The 22,541-nt window shown below is 40.4% G+C and overlaps 1 protein-coding gene across 9 annotated transcripts in view; it reads left to right on the forward strand.

The window, feature by feature from the left end:
- Positions 1-22,541, forward strand: part of DYSF (dysferlin) — a 780,712-nt gene that overhangs the window by 53,204 nt on the left and 704,967 nt on the right. For 5 of the 9 annotated variants that reach the window (XM_053704349.1, XM_053704342.1, XM_053704346.1 and 2 more), the window contains exons 1-2: positions 252-372; positions 4,634-4,758. The exons of 2 other annotated variants lie outside the window; for them this stretch is intronic. In XM_053704349.1, coding sequence (XP_053560324.1) covers positions 4,665-4,758 — 94 coding nt within the window. In that variant the 5' untranslated portion in view covers positions 252-372; positions 4,634-4,664. Of the gene's footprint in view, positions 1-251; positions 386-4,633; positions 4,759-22,541 lie in introns of those variants that run through there. 2 more of the 9 variants (XM_053704347.1, XM_053704343.1) reach the window with 2 other exon arrangements.

Consider the following 22,541-nt stretch of genomic DNA (forward strand, 5'->3'; position numbering starts at 1 on the left):
GTAACAGTGGTTGGTCAGGGCAGCCTGCGTTATAGCACAAAGGGAGGGAGGATACTGGGCTGCAGGGTACCAGTTCCTTGCACTGAATGTGACAACACCCCAGGCGCTACCTTTCTTACAGGAAGCTCCTGAGCAGCCCCCTCCCTCCCGGTACACCAGCACAGACATGTACAATTCTCCTGAAGCCACTACATTCCTAGACACTTCTGCACCGGGGGCGGAGCCTAGCTGTAAACTTGTCTGTTACCGAGCTCAGCCCCGCCCCCAGCAGGGACAATGTTCCATCAGTGAGAAGGTGGTGGGCAGCAGCACTGTACGGGACACTGCAGGGCACAGAGGGGCACTAAGAGGGGCACAGCAGTGAAAGACAAGGTGACTTATATGGGTAGGACAAAGTCATGGGCTCCATCTGTGCTATGCTTGGCAGTAAGCTGTGTTTTGTCTATATGTGTTGTACAGATGTACTCTGGGCTGTGGCAAACAGTGTGCTATGTGCTGTGCCCTGTACACATCTAACATGCTAACACTGTGCTCTGCATACAGTGTGCTTTTTATGTATCTAATCTACTCTGTGCTGTACATAAAACTGTGCTCTATGCAGTGGTCACAGTGTACTCTCTGTTTAGTGCACATCTAATATGTTCAGTCTTTGCTCTGCATACTGTGTGCTCTATGTATGTTGTATGTGTTTAATTTACTCTGTGCTGTACATAAGTGTGCTCTATGCAGTGTGTACTCTCTGTCTACTGCACATCTAATATGTTGTCTTTGCTCTGCATACTGTGTGCTTTTTATGTGTTGTATGGGTTTAATGTGCTCTGTGCTGTACATAAGTGTGCTCTATCTATGCATTGCATTTCTCACAGTGAACCTTATGTGTCCTTTGCTCATCTAATAAGCTGTGAGTGCTCTGCATACTGTGTGCTTTATGTATGTTGTATGTGTTTAATTTACTCTGTGCTGTACATAAAACTGTGCTCTATGCAGTGGTCACAGTGTTCTCTCTGTTTAGTGCACATCTAATATGTTGTCATTGCTCTGCATACTGTGTGCTCTATATATGTTGTATGTATCTAATGTACTCTGTTCTGTGCCTTCAGTATGCTCTATCAGTGCGTACTGTCATATCTAATGTGCTTAGTTTGTACCATGTTTAAAGTGTGCTCTCTGTGTATTGTACTGTGTGTTTTATTTAAAGTGTTATTACTGTACAAGTCAAGTTGTGCTCTGTATGTGCTGTGCTGTCAGTGTGTACTGTCTGTATGTGCTGTACTGTCAGCCAGTGTGTACTCTCTGTATGTGCTGTACTGTCCGTGTGTACTGTCTGTATGTGCTGTTAACTGTGTACTCTCTGTATGTGCTGTACTGTCAGTCAGTGTGTACTCTCTGTATGTGCTGTACTGTCAGTCAGTGTGTACTCTCTGTATGAGCTGTACTGTCAGTGTGTACTGTCTGTAACATGTGCTACCTATGTCTGTGCTGTGTTTAGCAGTGTGGTCTGTATGTGTGGTACTGTCAGTGTGTACTGTATGTATGTGCTGTACTGTCAGTCAGTGTGTACTCTCTGTATGTGCTGTACTGTCAGTCAGTGTGTACTCTCTGTATGTGCTGTACTGTCCATGTGTACTGTCTGTATGTGCTGTTAAGTGTGTACTCTCTGTATGTGCTGTACTGTCAGTCAGTGTGTACTCTCTGTATGTGCTGTACTGTCAGTCAGTGTGTACTCTCTGTATGAGCTGTACTGTCAGTGTGTACTGTCTGTAACATGTGCTACCTATGTCTGTGCTGTGTTTAGCAGTGTGGTCTGTATGTACGGTACTGTCAGTGTGTACTGTATGTATGTGCTGTACTGTCAGTCAGTGTGTACTCTCTGTATGTGCTGTACTGTCAGTGTGTACTGTCTGTAAGCTGTGTTACCTATGTCTGTGCTGTGTTTAGCAGTGTGCTCTGTATGTGCTGCACTGTCAGTGTGTACTGTCTCTATGTGCTGTACTGTCAGTCAGTGTGTACTCTCTGTATGTGCTGTACTGTCAGTGTGTACTGTCTGTAAACTGTGCTACCTATGTCTGTGCTGTGTTTAGCAGTGCGCTCTGTATGTGCTGTACTGTCAGTCAGTGTGTAATCTCTGTATGTGCTGTACTGTCAGTGTGTACTGTCTGTATGCTGTGTTACCTATGTCTGTGCTGTGTTTAGCAGTGTGCTCTGTATGTGCTGTACTGTCAGTGTGTACTGTATGTATGTGCTGTACTCTCAGTGTGTACTGTCTGTATGCTGTGTTACCTATGTCTGTGCTGTGTTTAGCAGTGTGCTCTGTATGTGCTGTACTGTCAGTGTGTACTGTCTGTATGTGCTGTACTGTCAGTGTGTACTGTCTGTATGCTGTGTTACCTATGTCTGTGCTGTGTTTAGCAGTGTGCTCTGTATGTGCTGTACTGTCAGTGTGTACTGTCTGTATGCTGTGTTACCTATGTCTGTGATGTGTTTAGCAGTGTGCTCTGTATGTGCTGTACTGTCAGTGTGTACTGTCTGTATGTGCTGTACTGTCTGTATGCTGTGTTACGTATGTCTGTGCTGTGTTTAGCAGTATGCTCTGTATGTGCTGTACTGTCAGTGTGTACTGTCTGTATGTGCTGTACTGTCAGTGTGTACTATCTGTATACTGTGTTACCTATGTCTATGCTGTGTTTAGCAGTGTGCTCTGTATGTGCTGTACTGTCAGTGTGTACTGCCTGTATGTGCTGTACTGTCAGTGTGTACTGTCTGTATGCTGTGTTACCTATGTCTGTGCTGTGTTTAGCAGTGTGTTCTGTATGTGCTGTACTGTCAGTGTGTACTGTCTGTATGCTGTGTTACCTATGTCTGTGCTGTATTTAGCAGTGTGCTCTGTATGTGCTGTACTGTCAGTGTGTACTGTCTGTATGTGCTGTACTGTCAGTGTGTACTGTCTGTATATGCTGTACTGTAAGTGTGTACTGTCTGTATGTCTGTGCTATGTTTAGCTGAGCTGTGTGTTGCAGTACTATATGTAGTGCTTACAGTGGGCTAGATTACGAGTGAAGCGCAAAAATCCTAAATTAGAATATTGCGTGCGGGTTCACGTAATCCCCTATAGAACACAATGGAGGGAAAAAAATGAAATAAAAACCTAACACACATTCTCATTTGTGCTAAACCAACATGAACATATTAATATTTCACATTCTAATGCCCTTACATAACAGAATATGTCATATATATATATATATATATATATATATATATATATATATATATATATATATATATGATGGTATTTTGGTACAATATATATCTATTCCTGATAATATATAGTTATAACTATGTACAGATGAGGAAGGGGAGTGTCCCCCCGAAATGTCACATTATTAAATAGTACACTGATTTAAAAGTCACATTCCTGACTTTTAATTCTATAACCTGTTGGCACCCTGGCATTTAACTTTGAAGGTGAGAGTGCGCTCTACTCTTGATTATATACATATATATATATATATATATATATATATATATATAGGAATATCTATTTAGAAATACATAATACATATTCTGCTATGTGCAGAACATTGGAATGTGAAATATTTACAGTAAATACATAGTTAAAACCTTTGTATAAATATGAATATTGTATAAATATGTTTTACATGTTTTCATCTACTTAACGGCAAAGGACTCCAATGCACACACACACACACATATATATATATGTCTATATGTGTGTACATATGTATGTATGTGTTTATATCTGTATATATGTCTGTAAATACATATATACACATATAAATACATAAATACATATGTACACATATATAGACATACCGTATATAGACATATATATATATATATATATATATATATATATATATATATATATATATATAAATACATCTTTAGACACGTATATGTATATATCTCAAAGTTAAAGCCCTTTGCCTGCCTTTTTTCCCAACACCTGAAATCTCCTATCTTTGAGCCCTTATAACTTTTGTGTGCAATATGTTTTTAATATTTTTTATTAGACAGTGTTATTATGAGTGTAAGTGTCGTTTGTAATGTATTTTTTATATGTTTTGTGCAACTTTTTAGTATCACAAAACAGTTAACCAGAGCTCTAAATTTGCAGTAATTACTCTAGCGTAAATCACAATTGGGCTCACGTGATTGCGTTTACTTTCAACTCGTAATATGAGTGGTAAGCACGATGAGCCCACTATACCCCTTATCGCTCAGACACAAACATTTGCGCTCCACTTGTATTCTAGCCTAGTGTGTTTTGTGCTTAAAGTATGCTCTGCCTGTGCTGTACCTTTCAGTACCCTGTATGTGTATTTTAATGCCGACAGTGTGCTCTGTCTGGAATGTTCATTGTTCTACGTTCTGTATGGTGTATACATAGGAGGCTGTGCACAGAAGTACCCTGTGTGTTTTCTGCCAGCAGTGTGCTCTGTATGTGCTGTACATTGTAGTATCTGGTTTGTGTCTGTGCGCACTGCTTACAGTGACCTTTGTCTGTGCCAATCATTGCTGTGCCCTGTGTGTGTGTATGTACTCTATATGTGCTGTGCATTGTGCTACCTTTTGTGTGTGTTGTGCTTACAGTGTGCTCTGTACTGCACAGGGCTGCCCCCTCCCCCCCCTGAAACACCAAGATGCTGCGCTGTGTGGTGCTGAGGGCAAACAACGTACCTAATGTGGAGAAAGGAAACAAACAGAGTGACCCAGTTACAAGCTTGAGTTTCAGAGGTGAGTGTGTTGCCAGGCTGGGCACGTGCAGAGCTGCCATTTGTGTGTACGCGCATACTGGGTCAGCTGACTCACAGGACCATAGAGTGTATCTATGTGACTTATCATGCGAGAAATCATGTAACTGACACACTTAGGTAGGAGCAGATCCTACTATAAAGATCTAGATTTTGTTTTTTACAATATTTCCCACTATTTCATTGTATCTAATAGATGCTTATTACTTGCAGGTTTTTTATGATACGTTCTCATGCCAACCCTCCATAACAGCATTTTCAGACTAATGGTTGGTAAAAAGCTGTTGTATGTGATGTCAGAGCTGGTACGCTCGTGCACACCCTCACAAATTGTATTTTACACTTGACAGACAGCTGACTTGTAGTATCAGCCATACAGGGGCAAAAAAAGATTCTAAATATAATATGAGATATATAAATAATTTGTTTTAAGGTTTTATTTATATTACCCCACTACTAACAGAGGCTATTTGTCATACTGAAATTTCATTTAAATGCAATAGTTGGTTGACTTTCTGCTTTATTTTGATATCCCCCAAATAGACTACTGTTAATTTATAGAGGGTTTAAATGTTATTTGATATCTGCAAATGTAACGTAAAGTAATATGTGCAAAGTGTATGAAGTTAGACTATTGTGTGTGTATTTAGTGTGTGTAGTGTGTGTGTGTAGTATGTGATTGTGTGTGTAGTATATAAGTGTGTGTGTGTAGTATGTGATTGTGTGTGTGTATTTAGTGTGTGTAGTGTGTGTGTTTAGTGTGTATGTAATTAGTGTGTGTAGTGTGTGTGTGTAGTATGTGATTGTGTGTGTGTAGTATATAAGTGTGTGTGTGTAGTATGTGATTGTGTGTGTGTATTTAGTGTGTGTAGTGTGTGTGTTTAGTGTGTATGTAATTAGTGTGTGTAGTGTGTGTGTGTAGTATGTGATTGTGTGTGTGTAGTATATAAGTGTGTGTGTGTAGTATGTGATTGTGTGTGTGTAGTATATAAGTGTGTGTGTGTGTAGTATGTAATTGTGTATGTGTACTATGTGATTGTGTGTGTGTCTAGTATGTAATTGTGTGTGTGTAGGGTGTATGTAATTAGTGTGTGTAGTGTGTGTGTGTAGTATGTGATTGTGTGTGTGTAGTATATAAGTGTGTGTGTGTAGTATGTGATTGTGTGTGTAGTATATAAGTGTGTGTGTAGTATATAAGTGTGTGTGTGTGTAGTATGTAATTGTGTATGTGTAGTATGTGATTGTGTGTGTGTAGTATGTGATTGTGTGTGTGTGTGTGTAGTATGTAATTGTGTATGTCTAGTATGTAATTGTGTGTGTGTGTGTAGTATGTGATTGTGTGTGTGTAGTATATAAGTGTGTGTGTGTAGTATGTGATTGTGTGTGTGTAGTATATAAGTGTGTGTGTGTGTAGTATATAATTGTGTATGTGTAGTATGTGATTGTGTGTGTGTCTAGTATGTAATTGTGTGTGTGTGTGTAGTATGTGATTGTGTGTGTGTGTAGTATATAAGTGTGTGTAGTATGTGATTGTGTGTGTGTAGTATATAATTGTGTATGTGTAGTATGTGATTGTGTGTGTGTCTAGTATGTAGTTGTGTGTGTGTGTATGTGTGTGTATGTGTAGTATGTGATTGTGTGTGTATGTGTAGTATGTGATTGTGTGTGTGTAGTATATAAGTATGTGTGTGTATGTGTAGTATGTAATTGTGTATGTGTAGTATGTGATTGTGTGTGTGTAGTATATAAGTGTGTGTGCGTATGTGTAGTATGTAATTGTGTATGTGTAGTATGTGATTGTGTGTGTGTCTAGTATGTAATTGTGTATGTGTGTTGTATGTAATTGTGTGTGTTGTTACACTTGCAGAATTCCTTAACTGCAACCAGTTACCTGTAATTAGTACATCAGTACATTCTTTCCTAACAATTTAACCCCTTAGACACAAAGCTGTTAAAGGAACATTAAAGTCAAAACTAAACTTCCATGAGATAGAGCACAGAATTTTATACAACTTTCCAATTCACTTCCATTATCTTATTGTGCACAATCTTTTTATACAGTTGTAATCAAAATTATTCAACCCCTATTGCAAATCAGGTTTATTGTAAAAATGTACAGACTTTCGCCTGTTTGCAATGAACAAATCAAACAAAAGCAATTGAAATAGTTCTACACAATGAATGCTTCTAGTGGTTTCCCCAAATTCAACTGAAAATGCAACTTTTAATGAATTTTGCAGTTTTACAATTATTCAACCCGTTCATGGCGAGCATATTTACTACTTGGTAGAGCACCCTTTTGCTGTTATAACCTGCTGCAAACAAGATATATAGCCAGATACCTGCTTCTGGCATTGTTCCTGAGGAATGTTAGCCCATTCCTCATGAGCAATGGCCTCTAGTTCAGTAATATTCTTGGGTTTGCGTGCTGCAACCACATACTTCAAATCCCACCAGAAATTTCTATGGGTTCAAGTCAGGTGACTGTGATGGTTACTGTAGAATCTTCTAGGACTTCTTCTGCAACCAAGCCTTGCTGGAATTTGAGGTATGCTTGGGATCATTGTCCTGTTGGAAGGTCCAATGACGCCCTCACAGACGGCATGATGTTTTCTCCTAGGATTTCCTGATATTTCAGTGTATCCATCTTGCCTTCCACACGCTGCAAGTTTCCAGTGCCAGAGGACGAAAAGCGGCCCCAGAGCATCCCCGAGCCACCACCATGCTTAACTGTAGGCAGAGTGTTCTTTTCAGCGTATGCTTTATTCTTCTTCCTCCAAACATACCTCTGATCCATGGGGCTCAGAGTTTTGTTTCATCGCTCCACAGAACAGAATCCTAAAACTTCTATGGCCTATTTATGTGATTTTGAGTATATTGGAGCTGACTTTTCTTGTACGTTTGGGTCCGTAGTGGTGAATGTCTTGGAGTTGTGGCATGGAAACCTTCTGCGTTTAGTACACGCCTTACTGTGCAAACTGAAATCTCAGTGCCTGTTGCCATCTAGTCTTGCTGCAGGTCTTTTGCAGTCACTCAAGGGTTTCTCTCAACCTGCCTTCTCAGAGATCTGGTTGCAGCCAATAGCTTTCTTTTTCTGCCCCGTCCAGGTAGAGTAACCACTGTTCTATTAAATTTGAACTTGCAAACTAGGCTTCCAACGGTGCCTTTATTAACTTTTTGTATCCTGTGCCTTGTTTGTGAGGGGTGATGATCGCTTCTTTTAACTTTTTGGACCATTCTTTTGACTTTGCCATATTTCTAACATGCAGTCAAACGTGACACTAAACAAACCCCTAGCCAGTTCAGGTATTTCATGTGTTCCAGCTCAAGCACACCTGGTGCAATTAATGAAGCCCTTGATTGGTTGCATCAGGTGCACTTGAGACAACACCTGTTTTGCATATTTGTGCTGTTGTGAGGGATTCTATTAAGGGGGTGAATCATTTTGAGACTGCAGAATAAGTTAAAAGTTGCATTTTCAGTTGAATTTGGGGAAACCACTTGAAGCATTCGTTGTGTTGAGCTAATTCAATTGCTTTTGTTTGCTTTGTTCATTGCAAACCACTAAAAGTCTGTACATTTTGACAATGAACCTGATTTGCAATGGGGGTTGAATCATTTTGATTACAACTGTATGCACACTTTCTGTTGCACCATCTCCTACAGAGAGTGTGTAAGAATTTACTTTATTTACGTATATGCATTTTGTGATTGGCTGGTGATTATCACATGATGCAGGGGGACGAAAAGTGGAACTACCCTCAGAAAAAAAATCTACTTGTTTGAAATTCAAACTAAGTTTTTTGCATCGTCTTTTTATTATGTGTTTGTTGATTATCCTTTAAAGGGACATTAAACACTAAATAAATTCTAGATAGAATGATGCATTCAAAGAAAAGATTAGTCTGAGAATATCATGTAGATGGATTTTTTTAAAGTTTCATTAGCTGTTTAAATATTGACAAAATAAGTGTTATGTTTTAGTGTCTATAAAACAATGGGAGCTGCCATGTTGTAACTTAGGTTACCTTCTCTGCTGTGACCAATTAGGGACAGTTATAAATAGGTCACTAGAGTGTGCAGCCAATGGCTGTGTGGAATATAACAGTGTTCTGCACTTCCATTTGCATTATATATACGATTTATCATTGTATATTACCATCTCAAAGTGTTTAATGTCCCTTTAAAGGACATTTAGAATGTGCAAACAAGACAGCACACATTATATTAGAACTTTATTAGCTTTTTTTTCCAATTAACTAAAAGACTATAGAATTTGTTGTGTGCAAATCATGGATTATATACTAAAGTGAGTTAAAAGTTACATAACTTTTGGCTAGATTACGAGTTTTGTGGTATGAGGGGTGCGGTGCTAACTTGGTATTACAGGTATTACACAGCATTACAGGTTTTCAAAAACTCGGCGTTATCAGGCAAGAAGTGAGCGTAGAGCAAAATTGAGCTCCATACCGCACTCCAATACTAGCGCTGCTTAAGTCAGCGGTGAGCTGGTTTTACGTGCTTGTGCACGTTTTCCCCATAGACATCAATGGGGAGAGATGGCTGAAAAAAGCCTAACACCTGCAATAAAGGAGCGTAAAGCTCCGTAACGCAGCCCCATTGATTCCTATGGGGAAACAAAATTTATGTTTACACCTAACACCCTAACATAAACCCTGAGTCTAAACACCCCTAATCTTACACTTATAAACCCCTAATCTGCTGCCCTCGACATCGCCAACACCTACATTATACTTATTAACCCCTAATCTGCCAGCGGTTAATGGGAGCTGTCATCATTTTGTGGGTGGAGTTGTATTGGGTGGGCAGGAATCCTGCGTGGTTAGTGGGCAGGATTGTGGGCGTGTCTAGGTTGGCTATGGGTGTGTCTGGGTGGTCTGTGGGTGTGTATGATCTTTGGGTGTGTCTGGGCAGTTTATGGGTGTGTCTGGGTGGTCTGTGAGTGTGTCTGGGTGGTCTGTGGGTGTGTCTGGGTGGTCTGCGGGTGTGTCTGGGCAGTTTATGGGTGTGTCTGGGTGGTCTGTGGGTCTGTCTGGGTTGTCTGTGGGTGTGTCTGGGTGCTCTGTGGGTGTGTCTGGGTGCTCTGTGGGTGTGTCTGGGTTGTCTGTGGGTGTGTCTGGGTGCTCTGTGGGTGTGTCTGGGTTGTCTGTGAGTGTGTCTGGGTTGTCTGTGGGTGTGTCTGGGTGCTCTGTGGGTGTGTCTGGGCAGTTTAAAGGCATGTCTGGGTGGTCTGTGGATATGTCTGGGTGCTCTGTGGGTGTGTCTAGGTGGTCTGTGGGTCTGTCTGGGTGCTCCATGGGTGAGTCTGGTTGTTCTTTGGGTGTGTCTGGGCAGTTTATGGGCATGTCTGGGTGGTCTGTGGGTGTGTCTAGGTGGTCTGTGGGTCTGTCTGGGTGCTCCGTGGGTGAGTCTGGTTGTTTTGTGGGTGTGTCTGGGCAGTTTATGGGCGTGTCTGGGTGGTCTGTGGGTGTGTCTGGGTGGTCTGTGGGTGTGTCTGGGTGGTCTGTGGGTGTGGCTGGGTGGTCTGTGGGTGAGTCTGGTTGTTCTGTGGGTGTGTCTGGGTGGTCTGTGGGTGAGTCTGGTTGTTCTGTGGGTGTGTCTGGGTGGTCTGTGGGTGAGTCTGGTTGTTCTGTGGGTGTGTCTGGGTGGTCTGTGGGTGAGTCTGGTTGTTCTGTGGGTGTGTCTGGGTGGTCTGTGGGTGAGTCTGGTTGTTCTGTGGGTGTGTCTGGGTGGTCTGTGGGTGAGTCTGGTTGTTCTGTGGGTGTGTCTGGGTGGTCTGTGGGTGAGTCTGGTTGTTCTGTGGGTGTGTCTGGGTGGTCTGTGGGTGAGTCTGGTTGTTCTGTGGGTGTGTCTGGGTGGTCTGTGGGTGAGTCTGGTTGTTCTGTGGGTGTGTCTGGGTGGTCTGTGGGTGAGTCTGGTTGTTCTGTGGGTGTGTCTGGGCAGTTTATGGGCATGTCTGGTTGTTCTGTCTGTATCTATGGAGGCAATACAGATCTGGGACTGTCATCATCTGTAATGTGCTGCAGATGCCCATGTTATGTGCATAGTATCTCCCTCAGAGTCTATTGGTAAGAACTCTGTGTTTATCATATGCCTGGAGAACTCTTTCCATGTCATTCTATAGGACTTTCAGATTAACGGGACATTAAACTCAATATTTCATTCACTATAAAATGTTTTATTACGCAAAATAAAAAGCAAAGCACTTTCACACTAGAGAGGCTGGAGTAAATTATGTGGAATATAGAAGCCTGATACTTCTACATACTGCACAGTGATTCTTCAATATGCGCAGAGCTTGTTTTTATCTGTCCCTAATTGGCCACAGCAAGTGAAGTAACATAAAGAATTAAGAAGTTGTTAAAGGGGTGTGGCGTAGGCCTGCAATACAATGCACATGTATATTAATTAGTAGCTCCGAGAAGTGTTTTTTTCAACTTTACAGAGACACTGATGTGCTTCCTGCATGATCCAGGATCATGACCTTGCAACATGCTACACAGCGATTACTTGATCTTTGTGGGCGCTCATTCGTGTCTGTCTCTCATTGACAACAGCACTCTCAGCCATGAGTACTCCTTTATGTAAAATACTTCCTCCTTTCATCTATCACTGAAACCTCAGGAAGTGTAGGGGTATATAAACAGAGCATATGTACATATGCCCCTGCTGCACAATATAAGCTATCACTGAAACCTCAGGAAGTGTAGGGTGTATACACTGGGCATATGTACATATGCCCCTGCTGCACAATATAAGCTATCACTGAAACCTCAGGAAGTGTAGGGGTGTATACACAGGGCATATGTACATATACACCTGCTGCACAATATAAGCTATCACTGAAACCTCAGGAAGTGTAGGGGTGTATACACAGGGCATATGTACATATACACCTGCTGCACAATATAAGCTATCACTGAAACCTCAGGAAGTGTAGGGTGTATACACAGGGCATATGTACATATACACCTGCTGCACAATATAACCTATCACTGAAACCTCAGGAAGTGTAGGGTGTATACACAGGGCATATGTACATATACACCTGCTGCACAATATAAGCTATCACTGAAACCTCAGGAAGTGTAGGGGTGTATACACAGGGCATATGTGTATATACACCTGCTGCACAATATAAGCTATCACTGAAACCTCAGGAAGTGTAGGGGTGTATACACAGGACATATGTACATATACACCTGCTGCACAATATAAGCTATCACTGAAACCTCAGGAAGTGTAGGGTGTATACACAGGGCATATGTACATATACACCTGCTGCACAATATAAGCTATCACTGAAACCTCAGGAAGTGTAGGGTGTATACACAGGGCATATGTACATATGCCCCTGCTGCACAATATAAGCTATCACTGAAACCTCAGGAAGTGTAGGGGTGTATACACAGGTGACAGGGCATATGTACATATACACCTGCTGCACAATATAAGCTATCACTGAAACCTCAGGAAGTGTAGGGGTGTATACACAGGGCATATGTACATATACACCTGCTGCACAATATAACCTATCACTGAAACCTCAGGAAGTGTAGGGTGTATACACAGGGCATATGTACATATACACCTGCTGCACAATATAACCTATCACTGAAATCTCAGGAAGTGTAGGGTGTATACACAGGGCATATGTACATATACACCTGCTGCACAATATAAGCTATCACTGAAACCTCAGGAAGTGTAGGGGTGTATACACAGGGCATATGTGCATATACACCTGCTGCACAATATAAGCTATCACTGAAACCTCAGGAAGTGTAGGGGTGTATACACAGGACATATGTACATATTCCCCTGCTGCACAATATAACCTATCACTGAAACCTCAGGAAGTGTAGGGTGTATACACAGGGCATATGTACATATACACCTGCTGCACAATATAAGCTATCACTGAAACCTCAGGAAGTGTAGGGGTGTATACACAGGGCATATGTGCATATACACCTGCTGCACAATATAAGCTATCACTGAAACCTCAGGAAGTGTAGGGGTGTATACACAGGGCATATGTACATATACACCTGCTGCACAATATAACCTATCACTGAAACCTCAGGAAGTGTAGGGGTGTATACACAGGGCATATGTACATATACACCTGCTGCACAATATAAGCTATCACTGAATCCTCAGGAAGTGTAGGGTGTATACACAGGGCATATGTACATATACACCTGCTGCACAATATAACCTATCACTGAAACCTCAGGAAGTGTAGGGGTGTATACACAGGGCATATGTACATATACACCTGCTGCACAATATAAGCTATCACTGAAACCTCAGGAAGTGTAGGGTGTATACACAGGGCATATGTACATATACACCTGCTGCACAATATAAGCTATCACTGAAACCTCAGGAAGTGTAGGGGTGTATACACAGGGCATATGTACATATACACCTGCTGCACAATATAAGCTATCACTGAAACCTCAGGAAGTGTAGGGGTGTAAACACAGGGCATATGTACATATACACCTGCTGCACAATATAAGCTATCACTGAAACCTCAGGAAGTGTAGGGGTGTATACACAGGGCATATGTACATATACACCTGCTGCACAATATAAGCTATCACTGAAACCTCAGGAAGTGTAGGGGTGTATACACAGGGCATATGTACATATACACCTGCTGCACAATATAAGCTATCACTGAAACCTCAGGAAGTGTAGGGGTGTATACACAGGGCATATGTACATATACACCTGCTGCACAATATAAGCTATCACTGAAACCTCAGGAAGTGTAGGGTGTATACACAGGGCATATGTACATATACACCTGCTGCACAATATAAGCTATCACTGAAACCTCAGGAAGTGTAGGGGTGTATACACAGGGCATATGTACATATACACCTGCTGCACAATATAAGCTATCACTGAAACCTCAGGAAGTGTAGGGGTGTATACACAGGGCATATGTACATATACACCTGCTGCACAATATAAGCTATCACTGAAACCTCAGGAAGTGTAGGGGTGTATACACAGGGCATATGTACATATGCCCCTGCTGCACAATATAAGCTATCACTGAAACCTCAGGAAGTGTAGGGGTGTATACACAGGGCATATGTACATATACACCTGCTGCACAATATAAGCTATCACTGAAACCTCAGGAAGTGTAGGGGTGTATACACAGGGCATATGTACATATACACCTGCTGCACAATATAAGCTATCACTGAAACCTCAGGAAGTGTAGGGGTGTATACACAGGGCATATGTACATATACACCTGCTGCACAATATAAGCTATCACTGAAACCTCAGGAAGTGTAGGGGTGTATACACAGGGCATATGTACATATACCCCTGCTGCACAATATAAGCTATCACTGAAACCTCAGGAAGTGTAGGGGTGTATACACAGGGCATATGTACATATACACCTGCTGCACAATATAAGCTATCACTGAAACCTCAGGAAGTGTAGGGGTGTATACACAGGGCATATGTACATATACCCCTGCTGCACAATATAAGCTATCACTGAAACCTCAGGAAGTGTAGGGGTGTATACACAGGGCATATGTACATATACACCTGCTGCACAATATAAGCTATCACTGAAACCTCAGGAAGTGTAGGGGTGTATACACAGGGCATATGTACATATGCCCCTGCTGCACAATATAAGCTATCACTGAAACAAAATGCATATTGGAGTACACTCAGTTCTGAGTTTTATTTTCCTTTTATATGAAACCTCCTAGAGATTCTTTATTTGACTCTTCTGTGGATTACTAATCCCTGTGTTGTTCCTGTTTGTATGACACATAGATACATAGATAATTGATAGATATATAACTTCATAATGCTATCGGGATACAACGGTAGTTGTTAAAAGCAGGAACTTCTAATGTGTATTAATCATTAATGATTGCACCAGAATAAGCAAGAACTCCATTAACTCATTGGTTGCCAGAAAGGGCAGCAGCGCATTCCTATGGCAGCCTAAGGTGTTAAAGTGATGTTTAATTAATGGGAAAAGTATTGCAAGTTGTTTACCAGCCTTTTCTTTTATTTAGCTATAAAAACTGGACTTTGCTTCTACTTTCATTGTGGCTATGGTGCTACTTTGGTATCCAAATGTTGAAGCACTTGAAAATGATGCTGCGTAGCTGTAATAATATTATGTGTTACTAATAACGTGATACAAGGCATGAGAGCCAGCACAATGAAGGGGATAAGTCACACAGCGATGGCAACAATCAAATATATACAGTATGTATATGCCGATATATTTATGTGTTACCCCCTTCATTGTGCTAGCTCTCATGCCTTGTATCACGCAAGCTCCACTTGTAATGGCTGGTTATTTATTGCGAGCCCGCAAATCGGTCAAATTTGCCAGTTTGCGGGCGTGCAATAAATTAGCGCTCCACTTGTAATCTAGCCCTTAGTTTGAATGACAACATCTAACTGGCCCAGAGCTGAAACCCCCCGCCAGGGGCAGCATATGTGAGTAGCTGCCAATCACTGGCCCATGTTGAACTCTGTATTATTAGTGAATTGCTGCTCTGGAGTTTAACTTTGTGTTTAATACCTTTAAGCACAACCCTGTTCCATAGGTGAGTCATGTGAGTTTTCTGGCAGTTATATGGTCTGTGGGTGTCTCTGGGCGTCTGTTATTATTCAGGTATGCTAATTAATATGATGGCACAATCTAAAGGGGGGGGGGGGGACTTTGCGAGAGACGTAGCCCCGACAATATTTAAAAATGAAAACTTTGGAATATTACAAGCAGCAGGATCAAGTGAATGTATTTTTTATGTAAAATTGTATTTGCTTTGTAAGAAAGAGACAATTGTTTATATTGGAATTGCACCTAGCGCTAGGGGTTGCCACCTTTCTGGGAAGAAAATACCGGCTATGCTCATTAACATAAATTTGAATATAATTTGAATATTATTATTATCAGGTATTTGTAGAGCACCAACAGGTTCCGCAGCATAAATAATACAACAACTCAAAAACTAAAGATGCTAGTACTGATTTTAATTGCTCATTTGTTTATAACGAGTATTTATAACACTCAGACAGGGGCTTTCTTTCAATATTTATTCTTTATTTTCTAGATTGACAGGAACCTTTTAAATAGCGGCCATGTGGGTAAAATACTGGCTGGGTGGCGTCTGATGTTACCAGTGCACTATTAGCGTGTGTGCTGTGGCTCCCTTTGGACTATGTTGGTGCCATATTAACAACATCCTTGCCTGGGCTCCTCCCAAGCTCTCACTATTTCAGTTACACGTGCCCATATATAGCTCTGCTCACACAGACCCTGACTCCTAAACTCCATCCATTGTTATAGCAGGCAGCAGCTCACCCCTTCCTGTTCCTTTTCCTGTGACAGTGTAAGTGGCATCCAGGAGACCTCTGTAAGGATCATGTTCTCTGTCTATCAGACTGAAGTTATTCTTTATGGACAAGCAGGGACTATTTATTATGCAAACATCACACAGTGTCATTTTTTAGACTATGTCATGTTTGTATTACTGACCCCATGTAACTGCCACAAAGGGTTAAATACATAGGTTAAACCCTGCTCTGAGATTCCAATCACTGGTCATGTTCTGCTCATGAGCTGCAATGCTTGTTTCACTTATGTGTTTAACTGCTTCAACACATAATGATTTAGGGTCACTAATGTAAAAAAAAAAAGTCCTGCACTAAGAGTTTTGCTTTAAATGTTTTCTTAAAGGAACATAAAAGTGCAAAAAGAAAATCCTGTTAGGTGTAAGATTATTTTATTATTGCACTATTGATTGTATATAACACTGTGATTAACTGTAGAAAGGGATTATACAGGGAAATGAAATCCAAAATGTTTATGATTCAGATAGAACATACAATTTTAAACAACTTTGCCAATTGATTTCTATTATCAAATATGCATCATTCTCTTGTTATCCTTTGTTGAAGGAGCAGCAATGCACTACTGGGAGCTAGCTGAATACATCTGGTGAGCCAATTACAAGAGGAATTTATGTACAGTGACCAATCAGCAACTAGCTCCCAGCAGTGCATTGCTGCTCCCCATCCTATGTGCTATGCTCTTCAACAAAGGATATCAAGAGAACAAATTTATTTTGGCTATAAAGTAAATTGAAAAGTCTCCTAGAATTGCATGCCCTATCTGATCCATGAAAGTTTAATTTTAAATGTCATGCCCCTTTAAGAAAAAAATTACTTGTTAAAGGCAGGTGGAGTCTGCTACTATAGTATTTTCCCATTAATAAAGTTTATTGTATAAAATGTATTATCATATGTTGTATTTACAGCATAATACATTTGTAACAGATGATACAAGTGATTAGTGAAGGCTGTTTTATGACACACATCAGTGATGGCAACTTCCTAAAATATAGGGGCATCAGACCAGTAAATTAGAAGCCTTTAGGGCCACATATAAATGTATGGGTATTAAACACACAAATAATATATTTCCTAAAAACCCCAAGAGGCACAGATGCAGATTCAGCTAAGCAGGATACTTTCTATATACTGTTTTCCCTTCCAAAGATATTTTTTGAGTTTTGCTCTTTTACATAAATCACCAAAGCACAAATTTCTACACTTTTCCCCAGGGGTAAAAAAACAAATGCAGGGGGCCGGTGTGGCCCATGGGTCATCAATTGGCCATTTCTGAGATACCTTCATGATAAAGGACTTCATTGCACAGGCAGTAATTTGTGACTGCATATCTGAGCTTAGAGGCATATTAAATAGTGCTGATAACATTTTAGGGCATTTTAAGGATTAATAACCTCAAAATAATTTGTATAACAAATTTGAAATCTACATTTTGTTGAAAAAATCTGCTTATTTATTTTATTCTTTTTTATCAGATCATATATTGCAGTGTCGCTTTGGGGCTATAGAACCATAAAGTATTTTGCTTTAACTTGGTGTCTATATCACATGAATAAGCCAAGAGACATCTGTTCTAGGCAATACAGGCAGCTGTCTAGGGTTGTTACTGTGTGATACACTCTGTGCCATCATATATCTTGTCCCTATGAGTGATAAAATAATATGCATAAAGAAGAGACACACTCAAGTGAGAATAAACAAAGCAGGGAAAAAAATCTATGCTTGATCACAGATAATAGTACCCACTCAGGGTGCAGTCTCTTTTAGCTCACATGCTTTTCACAGAGGAGAAATATCTTGCAGCATATTAGTCTGACTGTGCTGTTAAAACAGATGAGGCTCTAAATTATTGTAGAGCTATTTTAATCTAAACAACAGAAACAGCCAACTCCAGACATACGTTACAGCCTTTCAAATTTTGTGAGATTCAAATTTAAAGGGGCAGTAAACCTAAAAAATAATGTTATATACTTCAGAATTACATAACATTATCTTAGCGCAAACATTATACATTAAAGTATTGCAACCATATTTTATGATAAAGTCTAGTTTTTCAGACCGCCGCTCCTTGCTCTACTGAACGGGTCTGTTTTTTTTCTTAAGCGCATCTGGGCAGCTGTCTACTCACAGCTGGCCCGATTGCGTCTTTAAACTCAATGTAGCTCGCTCTCACTCTCGTCTGGTAGCAGTAGTGAGCTGCATTGAGTTTAAAGGCGCCATCGGACCGGCTGTGAGTAGACTTTAAAGGGCCATGATACACACATTTTTTTCTTTCATGATTTAGAAAGAGAATGCATTTTTAAACATCTTTCTAATTTACTTCTATTATCTAATTTTTTTTATTCTCTTGATATTTATTGCTGAAAAGCATATCTAGATATGCTCAGTAGCTGCTGATTGGTTGCTGCACATAGAAGCCTCATGTGATTAGCTCACCCATGTGCATTGCTTTTTCTTCAAATAAGGATATCTAAAAAATGAAGCAAAATAAATAATAGAAGTAATTTGTAATGTTGTTTAAATTTGTATTTTCTATCTGAATGATGAAAGAAAGATTTTGGGTTTAGTGGCCCTTTAAGTAGTGACCTTCATATCTGATGATATTGCAGGATGTTCATTAATCCCTTTAACGAGGATGCACATATTCCTCCTCAAGGTTGATCACAAATAGATATAGTCAGTGTTGTTGGGCTGAGGTCTGGGTTTAGGTGGTTTGGGTTGTGACAGTCTTGGGGCCTCCAAGTCTAGTTCCTGAGTGGGTGAGGCTTTCCTGGATTGTTTATCTGGGACCTTAGACCAAGTGCGAACATTGTCCTGCGGAGGTGATTTGGAAGGTTCAGGTGCTGACAATGTAGGTAGATCTGGAAGGTCCAAACCCAGTGCGCCACAACATTTCTGGACAGCCGATGCATTTTTACTTATCAGGCGTCTGTCTTCGTGTATCACCAAGATTTGAGTTGGGAATCCCCAGCGGTACGGTATACACCTATTGCATAGATTTTGGGTAAGCGGGAGAATTCCTTCAGATTTTGTAAAGTCCTGTGTGATAAATCAGCAAAGAACTGAATGATAGTGCCACAGAACATAATTGGCTGTTTTTTTCTAGAAAGGTTTAGGAGTTCTTCTTTATCCTTATAGTTTTTAAATGTTATAATTATGTCTCCAAATGGTGTAGAATCTGCAGGTCTTGGGCGTAGTTCTCTATGAGCCCTTTTCCATGGGAGTTGTTACCTTTAAGATGGTTACACAAAGCTGGAAGGTATATAGGTAGGTCTTTAGGTAGGACCGATTCAGGTATCCCACGGATGCAAAGATTTTTTCTTCTGCTCCTATTCTCTAGGTCTTAAATCATTCAGTCCATAACTGAATGGTAAGATTCCACTTGTGACTGTAGTTTATCGAACTCTTCCCGCATATTGTCATTCCCGTCCTCCAAGGCCTCATCCCGGAAACCAAGCGTATTTATATCTTGCTTGAGATGAACTAATTCCTCTCGAATGCATGCACAAACAATATCCGCAATGTATCTTATTTAAATGGTAGAGCAGATAAAACTGCAGCTGGAACTTGAATTAGCTCTTGCACGGGTGGAAGATTTAAGATTCAGAGAGGAGGTCTCTGAAGATGGAGAGGCCTGGAGGGGAGATGGAGTTCATTCAGCAGAGGGGGCTGTTACTAGTGGTGTTCCTCAGGGGTCAGTTCTGGGGCCTGTTTTGTTTAACATATTTATCTGCGATATCAGCAAAGGGCTACAGGGGAAAGTATGTCTCTTTGCAGATGATACAAAAATTTGCAACAGAGTGGATGTTCCAGGGGGGGTAGACAAAATGAGAAGTGATATACAACAATTGGAGGATTGGACAAACGACTGGGATCTAAAGTTTAACACAGCAAAGTGTAAAATAATGCATTTAGGGAAGAAAAATCCAAATGTTAATTACAGACTCAATGACACTTTACTGACTGTTACAGACGAGGAACAGGACTTGGGAATTATTATTTCAGATGATTTAAAACTTAGTAAACAATGTAGTAAGGCAGCGAGTAAGGCTAGCAGAATGCTTGGATGTATTGGTAGAGGTATTTGCAGCAGAAATAGTAAGGTTCTTATGCCACTTTATAGATCATTAGTTAGGCCTCATCTTGAGTATTGTGTGCAGTTCTGGAGGCCATATCTTCAGAAGGATATTAACAAACTTGAATCTGTGCAAAGGAGGGCTACCAAAATGGTACATGGTCTAAAAAATAAAACTTACCAGGATAGGCTCAATGACCTAAATATGTATAGCTTAGAGGAGAGAAGGGAAAGAGGTGATATGATAGCAACTTTCAAGTACATTAAAGGGTTTAGTAAAACTGAGGCTGTGGGTATTTTACATAAAATGGAAAATTCAAGAACAAGGGGTCATGAGCTCAAGCTAAAGGGTAGTAGATTCAGGAGTAATTTGAGGAAGCACTTCTTTACAGAAAGAGTGATTGATTTATGGAATAAACTTCCTCAAGAGGTAGTAGCAACAAACACTGTGGGGGACTTTAAAAATGCATGGGACAAGCATAGGGCTATCCTACGAACTAGATAAGTTTATACTGTTAGGTAAGGTGGGGCAGACTTGCTGGGCCTATGGCTCTTATCTGCCGTCAATATCTATGTTTCTATGAGATATAGAAGCTCCATCTGTGGGGTTAAAATAAGATACCACTGTTTGGCCTTTAGTTGATGAAGCTTTAGGCAATTTATTTTGTTTAATATGTTTTTTGGAGGCGATGGTGCAGGTCGGAAAGGATGGCCTAGGTATACGATAGGTAATGTACACTATCCACTGCCAACAAAGGGCTAGATTACAAGTGAGGCACAAATGATTTTGCGCTAGCGCAATCGTGTTTTCTTCCATGTAATTGGCAAGAGTCCATGAGCTAGTGACGTATGGGATATACATTCCTACCAGGAGGGGGAAAGTTTCCCAAACCTCAAAATGCCTATAAATACACCCCTCACCACACCCACAATTCAGTTTTTACAAACTTTGCCTCCTATGGAGGTGATGAAGTAAGTTTCTGCTTGATTTTTATGATTTCTTCTGTGATAAGCGCTTCTAAGCATTCTGAAGCTCAATTCCTCTCAGAGTACAGTGTTTCAGAGGGATGTGAAGAGAGTATTGCCTATTTGAATACCATGGTCTTCCTCTAGGGGATCTATTTCATAGGTTCTCTGTTATCGGTCGTAGAGATTTCTTCTCCTACCTCCCTTTTCAGATCGACGATATACTCTTATATACCATTACCTCTGCTGATAGCTTTCAGTACTGGTTTGGCTATCTGCTATATGTGGATGGGTGTCTTTCGGTAAGTATGTATCATTATTTAAGACACTCTCAGCTATGATTTGGTGCTTTATGTATTAATATAAAGTTTAAATATATGTATTTTACTTATATATGGGAATCATGTTTTGGGAAGTTTGTCTTACCTGGGGTATAGTCTTTTTTTCAATTTGACTTGTTTTTTCTTTGGAAACTTGCGGGCAAATTAGGCTCGCAAGGGCACAAAGTGCTGTTATTTATTGCGTCTTTCTTGGCGCAAGACATTTTTTGGGGCGCAAATGTGCGTCTATAATTACGCAAGTTCATAATTTCCTGCGTCTTAGTTGACGCTAGGTTGTTTGGCTGATGTTGCGGCTGCATCAACTTTTTGGTTGGATAGCTTAGCACAACGGGAAAAAGACTGATTTGCATAGCATTGTTCGTTTGCTTCAACATGCTAATCATTTTATTTGTGATGCTATTTTTGATATAATCAAGATTGATGTTAAATCTATGTATTTGGCTATTTTAGCTAGAAGAGCTTTATGGCTCAAATCATGGAATGCTGACATGGTATCTAAATCTAGGTTACTATCTCTATCATTCCAAGGTAATAATTTGTTTGGTTCCAAGTTGGATTCTATTATTTTTACTATTACTGGGGGAAAGGGAGTTTTTTTTGCCTCAAGATAAAAAGTCTAAGGGCAAATCTAAAGCTTCTAATCGGTTTCGTTCCTTTCGTCCGAATAGAGAACAGAAAAACACTCCTTCCCCTAAAGACTCTGGCTCCAACTGGAAGCCATCCTCGAGTTGGAATAAATCCAAGCCTTATAAGAAACCAAAGCCAGCCCCCAAGACTGCATGAAGGTGCGGCCCTCAATCTAATTCTGCTGGTGGGGGGCAGATTGAAATTATTTCAAAATGTTTGGGCAGGTTCCATTCAGAATCATTGGATTCAGAATATTGTCTCTCAGGGGTATTGAATAGGTTTCAGAATAAGACCTTATGTGAGAAAATGTTTTCT

Source organism: Bombina bombina, chromosome 2 (genome assembly GCF_027579735.1).
Source record: "Bombina bombina isolate aBomBom1 chromosome 2, aBomBom1.pri, whole genome shotgun sequence".
Taxonomy (NCBI): domain Eukaryota; kingdom Metazoa; phylum Chordata; class Amphibia; order Anura; family Bombinatoridae; genus Bombina; species Bombina bombina.